The sequence below is a fragment of the Condylura cristata genome, unplaced genomic scaffold (assembly GCF_000260355.1).
Source record: "Condylura cristata isolate star-nosed mole 26May11 unplaced genomic scaffold, ConCri1.0 scaffold00008, whole genome shotgun sequence".
Lineage (NCBI taxonomy): Eukaryota > Metazoa > Chordata > Mammalia > Eulipotyphla > Talpidae > Condylura > Condylura cristata.
The window spans coordinates 44,714,159-44,730,532 of record NW_004567109.1 but is presented as its reverse complement, the minus strand read 5'-3'; the positions used below and the strand labels follow the sequence as shown (position 1 = coordinate 44,730,532).

At 34.8% G+C, this 16,374-nt stretch overlaps 1 protein-coding gene across 1 annotated transcript in view; it reads left to right on the top strand.

The window, feature by feature from the left end:
* SLC44A5 (solute carrier family 44, member 5) overlaps positions 1–13,765 on the top strand; it is a 52,562-nt gene extending 38,797 nt beyond the window's left edge. The window contains exons 9-19 of the mRNA XM_004679128.2: positions 805–904; positions 3,290–3,382; positions 3,780–3,867; positions 4,367–4,629; positions 5,158–5,252; positions 7,854–7,957; positions 8,894–8,967; positions 9,571–9,641; positions 9,761–9,849; positions 11,147–11,231; positions 13,533–13,765. Of these exons, the coding sequence (XP_004679185.1) occupies positions 805–904; positions 3,290–3,382; positions 3,780–3,867; positions 4,367–4,629; positions 5,158–5,252; positions 7,854–7,957; positions 8,894–8,967; positions 9,571–9,641; positions 9,761–9,849; positions 11,147–11,231; positions 13,533–13,645 (1,175 nt within the window). The 3' untranslated portion in view covers positions 13,646–13,765. The remainder of the gene's footprint in view (positions 1–804; positions 905–3,289; positions 3,383–3,779; positions 3,868–4,366; positions 4,630–5,157; positions 5,253–7,853; positions 7,958–8,893; positions 8,968–9,570; positions 9,642–9,760; positions 9,850–11,146; positions 11,232–13,532) is intronic.
* The last annotated feature ends 2,609 nt before the right edge of the window (positions 13,766–16,374 follow it).

Genomic DNA, 16,374 nt, shown 5'->3' with positions numbered 1-16,374 from the left:
AAAAAAAAAATTGACAGCTAAATGGTTTATCAGGCAGCTAAATGGTAAACATACAGCTAAATGGTTTTTCAGTTGTGCCTGTATCCAGGACACAAATAAGCAAAAATAAGTCAAGATTTCTTCTTTTTCTTCTTTTCTTATACCCGTACAACCCACTTTATTCTATCTTTGTGGATTCATTTACTTAACATAAAGATTATTTTGATGCAGCCTATAATGTTTGTATAACTTTTAGTTTATGAGATATATAAACTTGTTTGGAACTGAACAAGATTACCTTAGTTCTAATTCTGAGGCTTTTACTGGATGACTCATGTTGGGTTTACACCAACTCTACAATGGTCATGAAGGGTGAAGTTGCAAGTAAAAGTGGGGGCAGCTAAGAAGCTGCCTGTTCAGTCAACAAGATCAATTAATTGAGAGATGCAGAGTGGACAGCTCAAAATGTTTCTTCTGTTACAATTCACTTGCTTGATGAAGTAAACATGAAACATCTAAGATAGAGTTACTTAAAACAGCCCTTCCTTCTCCCCATGCCTATTCTATCATTTCTGTAAATGGTGTGAAATGTTTCCATAAATAAAAAGAAGACTGTCCAATTGAATTGTATAAACTCTAGCTGAACATTCCAGTCTAGATTTCTACCATTTCTTGGAGGTTGTGAAAGTGAATTTCTAATATTGGTATTTTTGCTAAAATTATGACATGTCAGAATTGATCATGATGCTCTGTTATAACTTTTTCACAAAAAGTTTGTTTTTTGGATGGTTTTGAATCACATATGATTTTTTTTTCTCTTTAAAGTGATAATACTCTGCATCCTTGAAGTGCTTGTCATCATCATGCTGATTTTCCTCAGGCACCGAATTCGCATCTCCATAGCCCTGCTGAAGGAAGGGAGCAAGTAAGAGCCTGATGGAGAGACTTGTACATGTGTACCAGTCATTCCAATCAGTCACTGCCCATTGCGTTGCTGCCCCAGACAATTTTCCCTTTAAGAAGACTTGTTAAGGGAATCTGCTTTCCATTGAAGATTTAAGTTCTAATACCACTTAGAAAGTCATGCTAACAAGTCAGTTTTTCAATATTATCAACCTTCAATTATTAGAGGTTAAAATAAGGTTAAAAACCTGGCTAGTCTGGCCCTCTCTGGTGGCGCAGTGTGTTAAAGCACAGCACTAAGATGCTTAAGCCACTTCCGCATGAGTTCGATCCCCGCCTGCCCAGGAGGTGACCACATGGCATGGCAGACCTCTCCTGACCCGCCCGCTGCTCCCCTCAGCAGTGTACTTCATCGATCTGTCTGTTCTGTTCCCCACTCTGTCTATGATGAAGCCTCTCGCCGCCCCTGAGCCTCTGGCCTGTTCTGTATGAATAAATAAATAAATCTTTAAAACAAACAAACAAACAAAAAAACCTGGCTAGTCTATGCATTAGCCCTTTTTAAGCACCAAATTTATGTTAGAATTACGTGTGTGAAAGTATGTGATCAAGTGCTACATAAAAGTCAGCTATATTACATATTGTATTATTCCCATACTGAGTCATGTTTTAACATTAATGCTTGAAATCATTTATAGAACTTTAAATCACCATAATCCTACAAAGTCAATTATATGCTATTACCATTTCTGTGTAAGTGACAAAATTTGCTATAGACAAAATAATTGATCCTAATATTACTAGACTATACATTTATGTATCTATTACTCTTAATTCAAGAATATTTGAAAATACTAGCAAATAAATACTATATTTTTTGTAAAATTCATGCTGGATGGTAGTAGCCTATAGTTCAAAGACTACTACAAAAGTCCCTTGAAGATAACACTTTAAATTTTTTAATACCACATGGAATAAACAAGGATAGCATTGTGCTAAGCCATAAGCCATGTTTTCTATTTCAAATAATAAAAACAAAGCTGTTAATGACAAGAACCAAATTATTTTAAGTAGAGTTTAAGAATTATTTAACAGAATTGTCATCTATAATACAAATAGTGCCACCTGAAGCCAGGGATTTAAACAGTTGTTTATTAAATTAAACTTTCTCCTTCAAACAAAAACTGAAGCTCCTGTCACTCACCACTAATACTCTTTGATTTACTGTATATATTCTGAAATAACATGATGTATACAATTCATTATTGTCCTACTATTACCTATAAATGTGTGTGTTAAAAGGCTAAAAGGCTGATCCAACTGTGACTAGCTGATGGTTTGCTCAAGGGAAAATTGAGATTTAGAACAAGTGGGTATGAGGATACTAGATTAACATAAGGGTCTTCATTTATTCAGTAAACACCAGTATTTGGAGAAAGGAGAGAAGAACTTAAAATAATGAAGTGAAGAAAGGAATTGCAAAAGTAATCTAAGAGGTGTCAAGGCATTAGAGATGAACATAGTGTCACCAGTTCTCACAGGTAGTGTCAAACAGTACTGGTTTTAACCCAGTGTCATACTAAAAAGATTACTTGGAAGTATTTTGGAACAAGGTAACTAGGATGATGAACATGTCAGAAATCCTGTCTTGTGAGGAAATATTAGGGAATGTATATCCTAGGAGGGGAAAAATGAATAAAAAGTTACTTGAAGTGTTGATGTGTGGAAAGGCAGTGATTATCTTTCTGGTAGGTGTAGATGTAAGTTAAAAGGCAGAACTTTCTAATAGCTTGGTTGTTAGGAAAATAGAATAGCTTAAGTTGTGTGTGTATATATATATATACACACACAACTTAAGCTATTCTATTTTATTATTTAATATATTTTATTTATTTAAATATTTATTATAATAAATATTTTATTTATTCTATATATATATATATACACACACACACACCAAGTTCCTTATCTCTCAATATGGTTACAAAAACTAATGAACAGATTTTGAAGATAGCACAGAAGGGATCACTGAATTAGGGAGATATTCTCAGATTTGACTAGATGATCTTCAAGGTCCCCTCCAATTTTAAAAGACAGAAGGAAAGGAAAACATGTCATGATGATACTCTATCATAAGCTATATGAACTAAAATGATTTAGGGAACTTTGACATGCATCAGGCATGCACACTAAAAGGTCTCTAATTCACAAAAAATAAATTAATTAAAAAGTTTGAAACCAACTAAGACTATGCCAGTATGACCGGTAAAAAAAAAAAATTGTCAGTTATTACCACTGTTTTTAGAACTAATTCAGTTAATATTTATTTATAGTTCTAATATAAAGTATTAAGTGAGAAATTACAGTTCTGGGTCATTTTGATTTTCAACTATTTGTTTTATTTCAGAGCCATTGGATACATCCCTACTACATTATTTTATCCATTTTTTACTTTCATTTTCCTCTCAATCTGCATTTCCTACTGGGCTGTGATAGCAATGTATCCTTTACTAGTTGAACTCTTGAAAACCTAGATCCACATTAGAAACATCATAGAGAAATAACTTTTTCCTTTTTTGGCCAAGTTCTAAGAGTTTCAATACAATTATTGAATTTCCCTTCAAGTAGGAAATATGATGGATTTTGTTTTATTTCACTTTCTTCTTAGCAATAACCTAAGGAAGTGTTAATATATGTTACTGTTTTTAAAGGGCCACTAAGTGCTACTGACACCTGTTGAAATTACTTTTGGTCTAAATAATGAAGGAATGATTAAGTTAGGAGTTTTTTAAAAATTAATCCCTCAAGGAGCTTTTGACATATTTTTTTTCATTATTTTATTGTCCATTTACTTTCAATCTACCAGCAAATGATTTACCCTTAATAGAATAATTCAGTTACTTGGCTACATCAGGGGAACCTGTATATAAAGTCATAGCTGCAGAAGGAAAATGTAAATATGAAAATAATACCTGTGACCCAGAGGTAAGTAGAAAAATATCACTCACTTATTTACTTCAACAGAAACTCTATTACATTTTATCTAGCAATGTAGGAATCATCCTAAATTAGAGACTGTGTGCATTAGTGGGGGCAGAAACAGAAAGGGAGGTAGGTCAGGTGTTAGCAGAAAAGCACAGAGGTGGGCAGAATAAAGAGAAATTACTATTATTTTGTGAAGGCATTTATCCCATCCTATACCTAAGAAGTAGACATGGTCAGAAACAGCATTAATAAATGTGAAATTATAGTAAATGTAGAGTGAAGAATTTATGATGGAAAATGAGATGTTTTTCAGAGTTCATTATACAAATTGATAAAATGAGGTGATGGAAATAGGAAAAATAGTAGAAGAGAACAGGGAAATAAAGCAGGACATGCAACTGGGGGATTAGACAAGATAAGAAAATAGAGAAGTTATTGTCTTGGAATAGAATTTAATGTTATATTACCTATGTTATTTTTTTTTTTTCCCTGAGTGCAGGTTTTTAATAGAACCGATATTCCCAAAGTTTGCCCTGGGGCTCAGTGTAACTTTGCTTTCTATGGTGGATCGACCCTGTACCATCAATATATCACTACATTCCAGATATTCAATCTATTTATCTTTCTCTGGCTTATAAACTTTGTCATTGCATTGGGTCAGTGCGCCCTTGCTGGTGCCTTTGCTACTTATTACTGGACCATGAAAAAACCTGACGACCTCCCATCATTTCCACTTTTTACTTCCTTTGGAAGAGCCATTCGGTAAGAAACATACACATTGAACTATGTATCTTGTTATATTTAGTGTGTCTGTAATTTAATCTAGTGCTTATAATTCAACTGGCAAGGTACAAATAAGGACAAAGTTTTATTCAAAATTTTTGAAAAAAAAAAAAATTCTTGGATGTCATTGGCTTTGTCTGGTTTATAGCCACAATTTCACAATCTCTACCAGGTCAATATCCTCGTAAAAAGCCTTAAGTTACTGGAGAGGGGAAAAAAGTGTGAAAATTAAAGATCAAAAATTAACTTGTCTCTGTATCTCCATTGCTACATTCAAACATGCTATTTTTTGATGACAGACTACTGATATCATTTCTATAAATGAAGGATGAAAGACATATACATTTTAAAATCCTCTATGGAGAATTTTATCAATCTGAGTAATAGAGTCTAAGAAGCTCTTTCCAATCAATCCTTGGGCAGATCTTTTACTTGCAAAAATTGCTTAACAACTTTTCAGTTAATATAAAATATTTTAACTTTTATCCTCATTTTATTTTTGCCCAGATATCACACAGGATCCTTAGCATTTGGAGCTTTAATTCTTGCACTAGTCCAACTCTTTAAATGTGTCATAGAATATATAGATAGACGTATTAAAGGTAAGATTCCAGAATTCCTCTTTTCTTAGGCTTCTTGACTTTTATGAAGAGACTGTATTGGTGCAGGGAATTGGAGGATACAATTTGACTGCAATTTGCACTAAGTAATTAGCATATAAGTGATTGCATTGGACATATTTGGAAGGGAAAAAACAGAACTTGCTGAGGGGTTAGCTATAATGGGGACAGTGGTGACAAATGGGAGGGAGGAATATGGTGAAAAAAAAAGAGAGAGAAATAGTGTGATCTGATGTCTTTACTAAGATGTTTTTACTAAGAAACCAGGATGAGAAAATTTCAAATAGGAATTGTGTTTTTGACATGTTAATTTTGAACAGCATGGTGGAGATGTCAAGCCATTCCAAATCTAGAACTCAGGACAGGTCAGACTTAAAATATATGTTCTCCATCTGGCATATTTCACCTTGCAAGTGCATCCATGTTAGTTTCTTATCTTTTTAGATAATATCCATGTCACAGTGCAAGTTTGTAGCTTATCGTTTTGATTTATATTTCCTTCAGAAGCATCGATAAACCTCTTTTCAAATGGCCTACTGGCCATTTGTGTACCTTCTTTTACAAAGCGTCTCTGCAGATCCTCTGTGCATTTTGTAATTGGCTTGTTTATTTTTTTATTGAATTTTATGAGTACTTTGGATAATTTGGGTATTAAACCCCCGTCACACATAATATATACAAAGTAGGGACCACCCCTTGCATAGTAGCTGTGAACCTTGAGCACAGGTATGTGCACAAGCCCTCTCCAGAGATACATTATTGACCTAATTTTATAATTGGAGTGAGCTAGAGGGAGACGACAGCAGAAGTATCCATTAGCCTTCTTGGGCTCAGTGGAAAAATCACAGCTAGTCTCTGTAGTCATGCATATTAGAAGAGCCTCAGGGAGCAGGTTGTAGAGTTCAGTCAGCCCCCTCCTGGGCGAAGACTGGGTGACAGGCATTTACTCTAGTTCCCTCTGTGCTATGCTCTGGGGCAATTGCATAGAGATTAGCCTGTGTGCCTGTTTAGAACTGGGTGTGTGTTTTTTTGTTGCTGGTTTTTTGTTTGTTTGTTTGTTTGTTTTTAGTTTTGTATTCTGTAGTCCTTTGAGACTTGTAGCTTTCAGAGATGGGTACATAGAGCTCCATCCCCTAGGTGGGAGCCTAAAAAGTTGTAAACTTAGGGCCCTTCTTGGTGTTGAAGTGCGTTAAAGCACAGCACTAAGAAGCTAAAGCCACTTCAGCATGAATTCCATCCCTGCCCTAGAGGTGATCCACAAGGTATGGCAGAACTCACCTGACCTGCTCTGCTGCTCCCCTCAGCAGTGTACTTCATCTATCTGCCTGTTCTGCTCCCCACTCTCTCTCTGGTGAATCCTTTCACCACCCCTGCATCTCTGGCCTATACCCTAGTTCTGTATGTATAAATAAAGAAATCTTTTTAAAAAACACACACACACACATTTAAAAAAAAAAAAGTTGGAAACTTTATAATGTCCAATCCATTCATTCCTTAAGATAGAAGCTGAAGGTTGTTGGAAGTTTTGTCTGAATTATATGGTTCATTGTCAAAAAAGGGATTTATGCAAATGTGTCTCCGAATTTCTTGCTGCTTCAAAGTAGGTTGCCAGATGTGTAGGGGTCACTCCGCTACCTCCTGTAGCTCTCTCAGTAGAAATTGCTCCATGTTATATATTTCACACGTCTGTGGGAGGTGGAAGATTCAGGAACTTCCTATGTCAACCGTTTTGGTCCCTCCCACAAAGGGTTTATGTATGCATTGCTTTCAGGAATATATACAAATGGTGAATAAACACATGAAAAAATGCTAAATATTATCCTTAGAGAAATACAAATCAAAATCATAATGGGGTAATACTTTGCCCACATTTGAAGTAACATCTTTAAAAAATGGCAAATAGCAAGTGTTCATAAGGTAAGGGTGAATAGGAATCCTTGTGCATTGCTCGTGGGAAAGTAAAATGGCATAATGGGAAACAGTATGACAGTTCCTCAACAAGAAAAAATTGAGCTGTGATTCAGAAATTCTACTTCTAGATATCTACTCAAAACTGGGATCATAGCCAAATTCACAATAACCAAAAGGTAGATACAATTCTAATTTCCATTAACAGATAAAAGAATAAACAAAATGTGACACACACACACACAGGAATGTTATTCAGCTCTCAGGAATGAAATGAATCTTGGAAACTTTATGCTAAGTAAATAATGAAGACACAGGAAGACAGATACTGTATGATTACACTTCTATGAAATTACCTAGTAGAGGCACAGTCATACAGACAGAAAATACAATGTGGATTGCAAGAGGTTAGAAAAAGGGGAGAATGAGGAGTTTGTTTTAATGGGTATAGAGTTGTTGCTTGAGATGAAGAAGCATCTGGAAATGGAAGATGAGTGTACAACTCTGTGAATGTACTTAATGTTACTGAATTGTATGTAAAATAATTAAAATGGTAAATGTATATAGATATTAAATATATATAGCTACAATTAAAAATTTTAAAGTCCACTAGAAGGGTTTTGATTAATAGTGTTCAGTTGCAAATCATTAAGAGATTCAATTATCGTCTCATAGGTGCCCAAAACAACTTTGCTAGATTCCTACAGTGCTGCTTGGTTTGCTGTTTCTGGTGCTTTGACAAAGCGGTGAAGTTTTTGAACAGAAATGCCTATGTTATGGTAAGTATATTATTTTTTATGTACTAAAGTTCTTTGCAAACACAACTCCCATGTCTACACTTCCATTTCAAGAGTACTTCTACATCATGCAGTTGAATATGACACTGTTGAAATGAGGATCTGTAAATCCAAGCATATGTGAGGGCTACCTTCAGTATCTTTTTTGGAGAGGAAAATATTATTTGCCCTAGAAATTTAAAAATGTGTTAGATTAAGAATGACTTTGTGTGTCTTTGACACAATTTAGTGAGCAAAAATTTTTCTTAGTCTGTGTCTCACTTTGAGAAGAAAATATTTTCTAGATATGAGACATATATTTTTGAGGAAGAGTCTGTTCCTTTTTTAAACTTCAAAATGTGTGGGCATTGGCAATGCCTACCTGGACTTGTTCTTATTTCCTATGACAATGTAAATTTCTAAAGTTTTTTTAAAAGTAGGATATCAAAACTATAATTCTAAAATATAGCAACTACAGCTTTATGATTTTTATTATCATGATAACACAAGATCAACCGGAGTGATCCAAACAGTCATTAATGTACCTCCAGTGATAATGTTATCTTGAACTTCTAAATCAATAAATGAAGTGTATTGAAAGGCATTGGGTTTCCTGAGGGTAATCTTTAATGTGAACAGTATAGCATTTAACCCACTCAACAAATTCTAGCCAATATAGTTTCAAACACAGAAATCACATCCTGACATGTGAGAAAAAGATCCTCTTCAATGTTATCTCATCCCCTTGGCATTTATGGGCACATAGCATCTGAAACATACCTTACTGTCAACAACACTGAGAGTTTATGCAACAGAATTAAAGACACAAAGGGTCCCCACAAACCCAGATTTTGGAAAGAAGAATCAGAATTATTCTATGGATTGTCTATTAGTCTTATTAGGATGTATTACTTATTCAGATACTACTGTCTTCCTCAGATTGCAATATATGGCAAAAACTTCTGCTTTTCAGCAAGAGATGCTTTCAATCTGCTGATGAGAAATATTTTAAAGTAAGTAATTATGTCAAACATTACAATAACTAACTTGGTGAAGCTTGAGCATCATGTCATATGTTATTATTTAAAACATTGATGTTCTTGTTAGACATGAATATTATCTTTCATTTTGATAGACTTGAATCTTCTCTCTTATACCATTATTCTAGAATTATTTCTATTATCCATCTGTGTCTTCATGCCCACTCACATTATTGTTTTTCATTTTTGATGTCCCCTCTACTCAAGAAATTGCCCATATGAACATTATGTTCATGCCTCTTGCCAATCCCCCTTTCCCAAATTGGCAGTGCCTGAGTGAACAAAATTAGAAAAGAAACGCAGCATCCTCAGAATTAAGGGTGTCAATTAGGCCTCAAATTATAGAAAGAAGCTGACATTATCAGTAACACTCAACAGTCCTACAATGCCATCTTCTGTTGGCTTCATTTAAAATAAGTCAGAATTTTATCACTAGATCCTGCCTTAATTTCTTTTGTTTAACAATTACCAAATAAAATTCCAGCAAGGACCTATCAAAATGATATGCTGTCATAAATTTCAAGTTACAAATGTAATTTAAACACAAAGTTATACTTTCTTTTTTCTGCTTCTCAGAGTTGCAGTTGTAGATAAGCTTACAGACTTTGTACTTCTCCTGGGAAAAATTCTAGTTGCTGGGTGTATAGGTAAGTACTAATGGTGCACATAAGAAAAAGTTTAAGAACTTCTTAGAAAAACTTCCTTACTTGAGAAAGCTATATGCCTTTGAAATACATAATATTCATCTTCTGCCTTGTCAATGTAGGTACCCTGGCCTTCCTCCTCTTCACACAAAGAATCCCTATGATTGTAGAAGGACCAACAACTTTAAATTACTACTGGGTACCTTTGCTGGTAAGAGCTGGTGTCTTAGTTTGGGCTGCTATAAAAAGCCAACCAACCAACCACAGATCGGGTAGTTCAAACAGCAGGATATTGTTCCACACAATTCTGAAAGCTGAGTACAACATCAAGGTGCCCACAAATTCAGTTCCTAGTGAGGGCTCTCTTCCTGTTGTTGCAAAATAGATTTTTGCTTTATCATCACATCATCTCTCCTGTCTCCCCTTAATCCCTTTAGATGATGAGAGGCCTTCACTCATCATTTAATTACCTTCCAAACGTCCACTTCCAAATACCATCAGATTGAGGTTTAGTATTTCAGCCTATGGACTTTGAAGGGAACACAATTCATTCCACAGCTACCGGGTAATATTGACTCTGGCTTACCAGGGATAACAAAAGGGAAAAACAAAAAGGAATAAAATAGTGAGAGCTAACATTATGGGTCTCACTTTAGGCCAAGCCTCACTGTGCTTTATAACTTGGCTTCTTTGGAAACAATCTAATAGAGGATTACATGTGGGTTTATTTGGACATCTTCTGCTGACATTCATCTGTAAGGAAGTGAGGAGGGAAGACGTGGGGAGGAGAGGAAAACACTGCCCAACTGTGCAGTTATAGCTGAAGCCTCAGGCATAATTACTGGAAGTTTTGACAAAGAGATGAGGCCTTTGCATGCTGCACCAGGCAGCTGTTGGCCAGGGGTTCTCCCAGATGGGGGTGGGTGTAACCTTGAGTGAGGCAGCTCCCTATGAGGAGGGAGCAGCTGAGTCATTAGTAGACTACTTTTCCAACAACTAGGCGATGATGTGGCAGCTGGAGAAGATCTGGGTGGAACGCTGTGGTGTCTGTTGCAATATATTAACTCACTCAATCCATATGCTATAAATACTATTCTTATGCAGTTGTCCTCTCCCTCACCCACAATTTATATAGGAGGTACAGAGAGGCTAAATAACTTGTTGAGGGAGTGCCTGAGCTGTAAGTCAAATCTAGGCAGCTTATGCTCTCAACTCCTATGCTTTACTGCCTCAGTGTACAGGATCCTAAATCTGGGATGTTTGGGGTAGATATTGGGGATAATAGTAAAGCAAAAAAAAATATATTGGGTAGTTTAGTAGTATATTTTAAAGCCAGGTACAACATACTTAAAAAGCTTATCACTGACTTCTGTTTTGGTCTCTGTATTGAAATCTTTCCAGCATTGAGTACTTCAGAGCTTTCTCATCATGACATTCATTTAAAGTTGCCTTATTGTTCTTATGGGCAAATTAATAACATCTTCATTCTTTTCTTTGCTTGTTTACAGACAGTCATTTTGGGATCTTACCTAATTGCACATGGGTTCTTCAGCGTCTATGCAATGTGTATTGAAACGATTTTCCTCTGCTTCTGTAAGTTTTTAGTATATGTGTATTTCTTCCTTCCATGGAAAGATGAGAAGGTTAAGACCCATATTTTTAACTGGCTTGTGAATTTGCTGTGACCCGGCTACAACCAGAACAGTTTTTATCTAGAGAGAGATTTTGCATAGTAGGTGCTCCTTAAACCTTCACATCTGAGAGAATGGACTTTGGCGAAGTACAGGAGAGACAGCTGTTAAAATGAACCGCAGGCTTCCTGGTAGGGTGTTAACTTAAAATTATTTTTTTATTTCTGAATATTTTCAAAATTATAATAGTCATTGACCTCTGTTGGGCTTTGTTGAACTAAGGGCAAAAGTGTGCTTTGAGAATAGGTTTTGGGAACCCTTTGGGGAGAATCTTTATAGTTTCCAATAAAACTAATCTGTCAGTTGTTTCAAAGATCCATTAGGCCATTTCCCTCTAGGTCACAGTGACAGAAGAATCACATTCATAGAGGATCATGTCCAGGTCCTTAGAACTTCCATCCCTGACATGTCCACAGGCCTGATATCTGCTATACGCAGCTCATATACAAACAATGGGGGTTTTCTATTACTACCTCATCATAAAACCCTAAAGCACCTGATGATCCTCACCTTCAATCTAGAGGAAGTAGGGTTAGTAAATAAAATAAAACTTTTCAGCTCGGCAGTTATATCCTCTGAGAAATTGTACTTCTGGCATAGAAACATTCCATTAGAGGGAATTACTGAATAATTACTTGTGTAAACTGTCTGTTTTTTTAGCTTAATTCAGAGCACCAATTTCATGCTGGGGTCACAAGAGGAAGTAACTCTATGGAGATAATAGTCAGAGAAAAGCCTTCTAGAAAATGGTTTGACTTTTTCTTGTTTTTCTTTCTAAACATTTGAAAGAGAGTTTTCAATAGCTAGATATTTGCATTGTAGTTAACTGCTTCTCTGCAAATCCAATTGCAATATTTAATCATTTCCAAGGGCCTCAGTAGTTTATTGGGAATATTTGCCCACAAAATACCACATGAACAAATCCCAGCTCATATATGAGATGGCTGGAGCATGGGCATAGGTAGCACCTAAGAATAATACAGACAGACTGCTCAGATGGTCAAAGGTCTTCTCTTTTCATCTCAAATATTAATCATGGAGCAATCCCAGTGGAACTACCCCATTCTTGTGATTGAAAATACCTCAGAAAATGTCAAAAATATACTCATTGCCAGTCTTTGAAGCTTTGCAAATCTTGTGGATTCTAAAATGACACACATTTTACATTGGAGCAGTAAAAAGCATATCCCATCCGCTGTATTAATCAGCTGCCAACTTACCAAAACCAGGTGTAATTTCAACTTTACTTAATCCATTGTGTGCTGAGCATGAATAGTTTCTTTTTGGAGTCTCTTTCCTTTGATAATAAAGAACAAGGGAAACTATATTGTATTTCTCTTCCATCTCCAGCTGTTACTGTAGTCAATATCTTACTTTGAAAAACAGCCTTTTTAAATGGCATGCTAAGCCAAATTTTGATTGTTTGGAACTGTATCTCTTATTTTTTCATTGATCATTTTATACCTATTATCCTGGTTGCACTAGAAAACTGTAGTTTTTAAATTGCAAACCATTTACAAATACTTCATTTATAAAAACAGCATCCTTTTAACATTACACAGTACTAAGGAAGGAAAAAAGTTGTAGATGATTGTTAATGTATCCATCACATTCCTATCAGTACCCTATTATTTCATATAATACATATTTACATATGTTATGTAATAACACATCCTTATATTTTAATAGAATAGATTTTAATATTTTATTTATTTATTTTAATGTTTATTTATGTTTAAAATTATGGTTTAAATCCATTTCTATTTTATATTTATTTGTAATATTTATGTTTAATACTTTATACTAATACATATATGTGTGATATTTTATATAAAATGTATATATGTGTTATTTTATATGCCCCTCTATATTTTTTGTACCAGGGTATGTGTGATTTTACCTTCCTGAAATAAACAGTGGCAGAATTTAAGGATGATACTTTTGAAAAGATGTGAATGATTTTATTAACCTTTAAATTATCAAAATAAACCTTGAGGAGTGGGTGGGATTTAGGAAGTTTCAGCACTCCTGAAAAAGGTTGGCACATCCTGCTTTGTCCATCATCAATATCTTAACTGCACTGATTTTTTTTTACTTGACTTGCTAACAACAATTTCTCTGGTTTTTCCCTGTTCCAATCTCCAATTTATAAAAATATGTGTCATTATCCGGCTGCTGGTTGCTGCTTTGACTGTACATGCAGGTGAAGATCTGGAAAGAAATGATGGATCTACAGAAAAACCCTACTTCATAACCCCCACCCTCCACGGGATTCTGAACAAGAAGCACCTAGTCTCCCAGAAGCAGAAAGAGTAGAAAAGCTCCAAACAGTGCCGTTCATTTTTAAGTAGAAGTTTTGTAAATTGGGCCATTTGTAATGTGAAAATGATATCTCTGAGTGACATTTCTGTACTTATTCCTCAAAAGCCAGGACTTAATACCAACCTGAGGTGTGAGATGTTGGGTGACAGTGACCTCTGTGAACTGGGATACTTTGTAAGATGGTGGTCCCAGCTGAAAAGCAAGGTGTAAATGTCAAACATGTTTTTAAAGTCTGTAGTTGAAAGTGTTTTAATAACTTTTATAACTTGGCATGCTGTTCCCCATTGCAGCACTTTGATAACCTTCTTTTTTTAATAAATGTGTATTTGTAAAGGATATTCAGGCAATTTTTGAAAGCACTCTAAATGTATTATCAATTAGCCATAAATAATTGACTTATAGTTAACCAGCATATGGTACTAAAATTGTAAATATGGTGCTACGGTTATATTTATATTGTTCAAGCTGTGGACAACTCTCTAAACTGTGATTAATTGTATTAATGGTTCCCTAGGAAGTATATCTCAATAAGTGATTCAAGTCTATAACAAATACTGATATCTAGATGTCAATGTGATACAGGTTCCTTAGAGAGCATTAAGTACACTCTAAACCTTCATAGCCCATTTAGTTTCAGTGAAATTATATTTATAGTGAAGTTGAATCTGAGTTTGGGAATGGTATTTCCAGTAATTTGAACCTCTGGTCACCATGAAAATATTTTGAACAAAACAGAAATTGCAATATAACTCATGAATTGTGTCTTTGACCCAAACAGGGGCAAATTCCTATCTTCCTATTCCTACCAGGTCGAAAATCAGTATGGAGTTATTTCAGAAGAACCATTATGTCTTTTCATGAGCATACCTATTTTTCTAGATCAAGGAGATTATGTGGTTTTTTGACAAAAGATTTTAATTTTATTGAGGAAAAGGAAAATTTAGTTTTAGAGAGGAAAGGGAAAAGATAAAACATTTCAGATTTTACCCAAACGGAGTATCATATTAATCCTCCACAGTGACCTCCACAAGGAGCACATTGTGGGTTAGGAAATTTCTCTCAAAGGTTAGGGAGCAAAGTTACTGTCCCTCTCCACTCCTGCTGGCCAGGACTCTAGCTGGTCTCTGGCAGCCATGACTAAGTCTTTTTCATGGAAGAACAAAGCATAAGTCAGACATTCAGATACTTTGCCTACCTATCCCAAGTACAGATACGTATGATATGGCTAACAATGTAAAAATGTACCGCAATAGGAAATGCAAACCAAACATTTTCCATTTGTCTTTTTACAACATGCTTGTGTATGAGGATTTTTCTTTATTGATGTAAAATCAGTTTGCATCATTTTATTTGCTTCAGGGGTTATAGGTTCAAACATCTACAAATGTATGTTTATATAAGGATTATTTACGTACCAACAGAAGAGAACAAGTTGATCTAATATCTTTATCTGAATAGGCTCCATGTATCCAATAAGAGAGTCAGAAATGTGTCATGCTAAAAGTTAATGTAACTACTAATGTATTTTATGATCCTGGAGTGTGGGAACCTAGATTTTATACTGACTTTATGCCAGTTTAATAGAAAGAAGTTTATGACTAGAGATTTCCAAAATGTCCTCATAATGACTTCTAATTTGTTCTTGGTTTACTTTCTGGAGATGATTGTAGCCAAAAGTATCACTTGGCTTCATATGTCAGGATAGAGCCTTCTTCATTGTCATTCTCCTTGATGACAATTAACTCAGAGAAAAGTGATAACTTATATTTCTAGATGGTTATTATTCTTTTCATTTTTAACAATACAGAGGTCACAACAAAGATCTTAGTAAAACAGCTGCTTCTATGTTAATGTTGAAAAATTCAAAGAAATAAGTCCCCTGTAGAAGTCAAGAAGTTCTTAATGATGAAATTAGACAATGGATTTTTTTTTTTTTTAGCAGCCACTTTCTGAGAGCTTGTTAAAATATAGATAGATCACTGTATTCTACCCCAGTCCCTGCGATTCCAACCTATCATGTTCGGGTGTAGAGCAGCTGGTGAATTATTATAAATTTTTGAGTTGATTCTAATAAATGTAAAAGTTGGCAAATTACTTGAATTAAATATAAACAATGTGAGGATCTAGGTTCCTATTTCCCCCTGTATCCTTGGCTGTTCTAGACGTTAGAAAGTTGAGACAATAAAGGACATTACTTTGGAGACTTCTATCTATCATAACTTCTTGTTGGTACTAGATGGGTCCTATGTACTAAAAGTTTAACATTATATCTGTGATTATACCAGGAAGTTTTCTTGAGTGAAATGTTCATTAGATGAGGTGGAGGCACAATCTAAACTTGACTGTGTTTTAAGGTTGTAACACTTGGGTACAAAATCACAGGGAAAGAAATGACCTTTGGTTTAGTAATTCTTAATAATTTCTTTAGCACTTAAAGAAGGATCTCTAAATATAGAAGTTTTAACTATAGTGTGAGCTTATTTCTAGTCATAAAGTAGTCTCTATTAATTACTTTTGTGGGTAATTAAAATTAATGTAGACTAAAAATGAGCTGAGCATTGCTTTTCAGAAATAAAAGGAAGTGATTTTCTTAAAAATCAAAGTAACTGAATAAAACAGCACTTTTTCTCAAAATTTGAAGCATATGGATTTGAAATGTACAAAAATTTTAAGCCTTACATTTTTTAAACTAAGTAGCTGATGGCAAAGCGAAAATGTTGGAC